The following is a 7,581-nucleotide window of genomic DNA, read 5'->3' as shown; positions in this document are numbered from 1 at the left end:
GTCTGATGATTCTTGGGGGGGGGGGGGAAAGGGGTGTGGGAGATGCGGGAAGAGACTGGACAAAAATCGTGCACCTATGGATGAGGACAGTGGGTGGGGAGTGAGGGCGGAGGGTGGGGCGGGAACTGGGAGGAGGGGAGTTATGAGGGGAAAAAAGAGGAATAAATGTAATAATAATCTGAATAAAGATTTAATTTAAAAAAAAACTAAACATTCTTAACTGAAGAACATAATTGATGTTTAACAACAAATTAGACTCAGCTGAAGAGAATGAGTCAATTGGGAGATGGATAATAAGAAATATCAAGCCCTAGCCAGTTTGGCTCAGTGGAGAGTGTCAACCTGTAGACCAAAGGGTCCTGGGTTTGATTTTGGTCAAGGGCACGTACCTTGGTTGCAGGAGGCAATCAATCAATGTGTTTCTCTCACATCGATGTTTCTGTCTTTCCCTCTCTCTTCCACTCTCTCCAAAAATCAATGGAAAAATATTCTCAGGTGGGGATTAAAGAAAGACAAAGAAAAAAGGATTATCAAGATATTAGAAAAAATGCATCAAATAAAATTTGAAATTAATGACTTAAAAAAAAACAGCTTAAGCCCAGCTGGTGGTTAGGTGTCAGTCTATGAACCAGGAAGTCATGGTTCAATTCCTGCTCAGGGGACATGCCTGGATTTTGGGCTCTAGCCCCAGTAGGGGGTGTGCAGGAGGCGGCCAATCGATGGCTCTCTCTCATCATTGATGTTTCTGTCTCTCTCTCCCTCACCCTTTCTCTCTGAAATCAATAAAAACGTATTTTTTTTTAAAAAAAAAACCTTATACGAAGCCAGAAATGGAAATTCAACTAATGTAATAAAGGGTATGCAACCAATAATCAATAATTTTTTTTAATATATTTTATTGATTTTTTACAGAGAGAAAGGGAGAGAGAGAGTGTTAGAAACATCGATGGGAGAGAAACATCGATCAGCTGCCTCCTGCACATCTCCCACTGGGGATGTGCCCGCAACCCAGGCACATGCCCTTGACTGGAAGGGAACCCGGGACCCTTCAGTCCGCAGGCCGACACTCTATCCACTGAGCCAAACCAGTTTCAGCCAATCATCAATAATTTTAATGGAGAAATACTGAAAGCTTTCTCTTGGAAAGTGGAAGATACTCTCTGACCCCAACTTTGTTCAGCATCACATTTTCTTTTTTCAGCATCATCTTTTCTAATGATAATAAACTTATCTAAGAGCAGGCAACAAGGCAAGAAAAGAACAAAGTACACAAGGATTAGAAACAATAAAACTGTCACTATTTTTAAAATGGCAGTTTTGTATGTAGAAAATCCGAAGACTCCACATTTAAATTAACACAGATTAGTGAATTTAGCAGGGCCACAATATCAAACAAATACACCCTTACAAAATAAAATATTCAGAAATAAGTCTGATTAAATGTGCATGAATTTTATATAAAAACTGAAATCAACAGAGATGCCATGACAGCCTTACAGCTTGATGCACCTGGCCACCCCCAGAGCAGGAGTGGGGCTTAGTACCGAGTGGGCTCAGCAGCGCCAGGAGCTGCTCTGTGAGCAGTGAATAGCCCTCTGCTGCATTAGACACATGCACTGATTCATAACACACAGGGTCTGAGCTGACTGCTTATTGAGACTTGTCAGAGACACCACACAAAACCATTTATGAACAGATACCTCCAGAATGGGGCTTGCCCTGTCCTTTGTAGCAGATGGCAGGGCAGCTTGTGGAGCCCCTGCAGCCTCTGGTCACCTAATAATTGAGGAGCAATACTTTCAAGTGTAAAATAAATTTTCTCCAGCCCTGGCTGGGTGGGTCAGTTGCTTGGAGCTTTATCCCATAAACCAAAAGGTTATGGGTTCAATTTCCATAGGGCACATACCTGGTTTCCGGTTCAATCCACAGTAAGGGTGCGTATTGGCTTCTTACCCCGCCCCCCTCTCTAAAAATCAAAAAAACATATCCTCACCTTAGCCGGTTTAGGTCAATGGATAAAGTGGAGGCCTGCAGACCCAAAGGTCCCAGGTTCGATTCCAGTTAAGGGCACATGCCCAGGTTTTGGGCTTGATCCCCAGTGTGGGGCGTGCAGGGAGCAGCTGATCAATGATTCTCATCACTGATGTTTCTCTCCCCCTCAGAAATCAATAAAAAATATATCCTTGGCCAAAACCGGTTTGGCTCGGTGGATAGAGCGTCAGCCTGCGGACTGAAGGGTCCCAGGTTCGATTCCAGTCAAGGGCATGTACCTTGGTTGCAGGCACGTCCCCAGTGGGCGGTGTGCAGGAGGCAGCTGATCTATGTTTCTCTCATCAGTGTTTCTAACTCTCTATCCCTCTCCCTTTCTCTGTAAAAAATCAAATATATTTAAAATATATATATATATATCTCCTTGCCCTGGCCATCCTCAATTTAGATCCCGAGTTCTGAGATGCCTCATATTAACCATCTGTCCAGCATCAAGATCCCTCATGTGCTAGTCCAGTCCACACATACCTAGCAGCTTTTCTGGTATAATATCCACTTCCTGCTATAGTGGCGTCTCTTCCTTCTGTTCCATGCTCAGTCCACACCATTTCTGTAGAACCTAAGTTGCAAACTTTTCTCTTAGACTATTTTAGATTTTGCATAGGCTGAGGCAAATTTGAAACTTTCATTTTTGACAAAACAAGTACAATATTTTGCACTAAAGGTCAAATATTTTTTGGGGTGGATGTTATACTTTCAATTGGGGCTCCCTTCCAACAAATTGACTCCGCTCCTCAATCACAGTGCACTTACAATAGTTTAGCAACCTATTCTGTAAACAAGCTTGGAGATTTTGAGGGGGCAAAAATCAGTTTATGAATCACCTGGTTCAGGTGATGCCTCTGGATAGTCTTTCTCCTGATAAGCAGGAAAGGCCATTGCTGCTGGCCCAGAGCTCAGGATCATCTTGGGATCTACTGTCATCTAGCACATTCCCTCCAGACTTCCTGTATCTGGACCAACTTAGCAACGACGTTTTGCACCGTCTGTCATTCAAGCTTTCATAAGTTCCAGGTGCTGTCAGGGCTTCCTCACAAACCAGCAATGTGCTTCTCTATGGTGAATGTTGCCTTTAACTTGGATTGTGGACCCATGGAGTGCGCAGATACTGTGAACGTGGTCTATAAAGGGCGCCTGGTCTGTGGCTACCTAGAATTCTCATACCACCAATCTTCTTCAGATAGTCCTAGTTCCACCTGTTGTGGTATTTGCAGTATTCCCGAGTGCTGCTGCAGCCCAGAGTCTATGGAATACTAGTGGGAAGGACAGAAGGTAAGGTGGGCCTGTGACGCCCAACTAAGTCAAAAGACTGAAAACAAGACTATAGTCTATCTACGGACTTATTTTTAATAAACTCTTTGGGGAATAACACAACACTTTCCCTCCAAACATTCTCTTAAGATACCAGATGATCCTTAAACTGGTGAAACTAGGGACATGTGGGCTACCTTATATGGTCATTAAAGACAAATGAGAAAATAAAAATTAAATAAACTCCATTCACATTTTACAATCTTGGCTTTATTGAGTGCATGTCAAAGTTAAGTGTGATGGCAATATGACATGTGTAGAGCTGCCTGGAATTTGGATGCTTTTTCACTCTGCTAGGCAGATGATAATTTTCTAACAATTCTGGAGAGACATCTATTGCTAACCCAGGAGTGTACCCTATAAGAAATAGACATTAAGTATGAAAAAAAAAAACGTTTTATTCAAAACTATGGATGTCTATGAGAAATGGATGCGATTCCAGCATAACGTGAGGGACCAGCAGGGCTGAAGAACAGAGCACAAAAGTCACAGAAGGCAGAGACTGTGCTTCTATTTTCCTATTTTCTGGAAGTGTCACCATTTCTACCACCCATTTGTACATAATATTTTTAAAAGATGACTTTTAATTCAGCTTCCTTGTAAAAAGATAAGGAAAATCAGATTTGATGTGAACTTAAATTCACACTGAAACAGCATTTAAATGAATTTTCTTTAACCACCCAGCCATTTTGCTATTTTTTGGTGAGTAGATAGTCTATGCCAGTCATTGTGAAAAAGTCTTTATTTTAAGAAAAAAGTTTAGTTAACAAAAATTTTTTTTAACAAATTTCACTTAGCAAAATACACCCAAAAGGAAATCACAGTAAAGAAAGCTTTAAGTCAAGGCCTCACCAATTCCTACAGTATTAGTAATGTGTCTCAATTTTCAAAACTAACTTTTAAAAAGCTTAAACTTAACCTAAGAGATTTTAAATGAAAATAAACTAGAATGAACAAACATGAGAAATGTTCCTCTTTGAATTAGGGATCTAGCACCTTGAGTTTCCCAAAAATCTCATCTCCCCAATGTGTTCATGGTGATATGGTGTAAAAGATCCACATTTGATGTACTTAAAACTACTTGAAGTCAGATAACATCACCCCTGAAATACGCTACCAAAATATTAAAAAACAAAAAAACTGGAAAGTTTTAGTTTACTCAATATCACATGCCAGAAGAAAGTTTGCATGAGAAAACACTGAAGAGGTAACTTTTTAATCCAGATTTCACAAACTCATGGTGCAAAATGGGTCCCCACAGCTTCTTCTAGAGTAATAACTGCTTTTCATTGCTTGTTGGTTGCCTATGAAAAATTATAACTCAAATGCTTTATAAAATATAAAATTAGTCATATCCAGTCATGCTGTTCTGGCCACTGTAGCTAGCAGCTCCGTAACAGCCACTCACAGATGGGCTCTCAAGGCCACTGTAAGTGGACTGGGCTGATACTCCCATGCCTTGCATCATCTGGCTGCTATATGCCCCATTGCTAGCCCCTGTTGTGGAATTCAAGAAAAGTTCTATGTATCTATGCTGCATGTTGGCCCTGTCTTTGGACATAGCTGCCACAGCTTCTTCATGAGTGGCAAACTCAACATCAGCTTCGCCCGTCACTCTTCCATCAGGGCCAATCTCAATATGGACTCTTACAGGGTTGAGAGGAGAGAAGAAGTTGTAAATGTCATTCTCTGTAGCTTTATAAGGCAGCCCTCTCATATGGACACAGTGTCCAGTGGTACTCTGGACAGTGAACTCGCCATCTCCATATCTGTGATCATACACCCCCGAGAGACAGTAACTGAGGTCTCTTCCAAACATGTCAGCGGTAAAGCCATAGCCATCGCTGAGACCGCTGTACTCCTCATAGCCCCCATAGCCTGCACTGTAAGCACCAGACCTCATCCTATCCAAGCCTGCCTGCTTGACAATGCCAATATATCTCCTGGCTGTACCAGGACGGTCATAGGGCCCTGGCCGCTGTACAGACATAAATTTCAGAGGGGGATCTGAATATGTCCTAACTTCTTCCTGACTGCTCTTGAACACTTCAATATACCTGTGCCCTATTCTCTCCTTGTGCTTTCCTAGAGCCTTCTCAGCTAACTCCTGTGAGGCAAACTGCACAAAGGCTTCCCCTGTAATCTTGCCCTCAGGGTCCACAGGCAATGTGATCCCATTTGGCACAATTTCCAACCCTGAGAAGAACTGAACAATTTCCTCCTTGGTGCATCCAAATGGGAGTCCTCGAAGCCGCACGAAGCCATCATTAGCAGTGTCAGCACTGTTTGGACCACTGTGCTTCAACACCCAATCCATCTCGGTTCTGTGGGACTTGAACACCTCAATGTACCGGTGTCCCATGCTTTCCCTGTCCTTTTTAAGGGCCATTTTCACGTCATCTTCGGATTCAAGTTCAACGAAAGCCTCACCACTCTGCCTGCCTTCTCTAGTGTAGATGAAATGAATGCCTGCAGACCCATCATGAATTATGCAGCCGGAGAGGAAATTCTGCACATCCTCAATAGAGCAGGACCAGGGCAGGCCACGGAGCTTGACCACAAAGCCTTCACCTCCCTCAGGGCCCAGCATCATGGACACTTGGTAGGGCAGACTTCAAATAAACTCAGCTGCTGCTTTTTGTAGCTGAAAAGAAAGCAAAAACTACATAATTTCCCCTTTCGTATGTATAAGAACATGCAATAAATACAATTTTCTCCCTTTTACAGCGAAGAAGGGTAAGAGAAGTTGAAATACAACAAATACACTTGAATTTAAGACTCAATTCCAGGTCTTTCAAAAAATGTACACATTCCCTAACAGACTGAGAAAGAACAAACTGGGCCCTGGCCGGCTTGGCTCAGTGGAGAGAGCGTCAGCCCAAGGACTGAAGGGTCCTGGGTTCGATTCTGGTCAAGGGCCCGTGCCCGACTGGCGGGCTTGATCCCCAGTAAGGGATGTGCAGGATGCAGTTGATCCATGATATTCTCTCTCTCCCTTTCTAAAATAAAATAAAAAGAGAGAATTGGGGAGTGGGGGGTGTTTAAGACCCCTCTATGAGACTCTTCGACATCAAGTAAAAACAAGTGATGAACAGACTAGTTAAAACCACAACAGGCTAACATTTCCTTTGGCACTGGGAATAGGTGTTCTCTTTATAAACAACGCTGCAGGACCCAAGACAGCAATGGCTTGCAGTGAGTGGGTAAGGATCATTTTTTCTAAATTGTTAAATCAAACAAAATGAGTCAAGTGTGAAGCCAAGGTGAAGTCACATCCAGATAAGCAGCCAAGTCCATCACAGAACATTAGTTACATGCATCTCAAATACAGAAATAAGCTTCTCAGGTTCATATATAAATAAAATCATCACCCTGGCCAGGTAGCTAGCTCAGTTAGTTAGAACATCGTCCCAATATGCCAAGGTTGGGGGTTCCAACCCCAGTCAGGGCACATACAAGAAATCAACCCTCTCTCCCCCTCTATAATAAATTTTAAAAAAATTATCAACATTAGCCCAAGCTGGTTTGGCTTAGTGGATAGAGCTTTGGCTTACGGCCTGAAGGGTCCCGGGTTGTAGGCTTATCCCCAGCAGGGGGTGTGCAGGAGGCAGCCAATCAATCTCCCTTCCTCTCTGAAATCAATAAAAAAATATTTTTAAAGGTGTCCACATTAGAAACTTTGGTGGTTGTGGTGGGAAGTATCAACACCACGTAATATATATTGTCTGCTTCACTTTACTGAAGGATAGGAGAAAAAAAAAATAAACATATACAAGAGGGTGCCCTTCTCGTAAGATGTCATAAAATACATTGTGGCATCTGGCAGCCAGAGTTCAAGCTGAAACAGTAATGGTCAAATCCAACCAGGACAGTTTTCTAAAGAGGAACCAAACCAATATATGCATGAGACAACAATATTTTTAGTGATCAATGCTCAAAATGGGTACATATAAGGTTATAGTAATTAAATGTTTCATGAAAAGTGTCATTTCACATGAAGTATAAATGCAGCAATTAAAATCAGTGGTGCCCTAGCCAGTTTGGCTCAGTGAATAGAGCACTGGCCCTGGGACCAAAGGGTTACAGGTTCAATTCTGATCAAGGGCTTTTATCTTGGTTACAGGCTCGATCCTCGGCCCTGGTCCAGGGGGCTTGTGGGGGGCACCCCATCGATGTGTTTCTCTTACATCGATGTTTCTCTCGCTCAGTCTCTCCTCTTCC

The 7,581-nt window shown here is 42.6% G+C and overlaps 1 protein-coding gene across 2 annotated transcripts in view; it reads right to left on the bottom strand.

Annotated features, from left to right (window-relative positions):
- Positions 1 to 3,548: 3,548 nt before the first annotated feature.
- The window catches only part of HNRNPF (heterogeneous nuclear ribonucleoprotein F), a 16,873-nt gene continuing 12,840 nt past the window's right edge, over positions 3,549 to 7,581 (bottom strand). For both annotated transcript variants that reach the window (XM_006774498.2, XM_006774497.2), the window contains exon 4: positions 3,549 to 6,004. In XM_006774498.2, the coding sequence (XP_006774561.1) occupies positions 4,706 to 5,953 (1,248 nt within the window). In that variant the 5' untranslated portion in view covers positions 5,954 to 6,004 and the 3' untranslated portion in view covers positions 3,549 to 4,705. The remainder of the gene's footprint in view (positions 6,005 to 7,581) is intronic.

This window comes from Myotis davidii, unplaced genomic scaffold (assembly GCF_000327345.1).
Source record: "Myotis davidii unplaced genomic scaffold, ASM32734v1 scaffold368, whole genome shotgun sequence".
Lineage (NCBI taxonomy): Eukaryota > Metazoa > Chordata > Mammalia > Chiroptera > Vespertilionidae > Myotis > Myotis davidii.
This window is presented reverse-complemented; position numbering and strand designations above follow the sequence as displayed.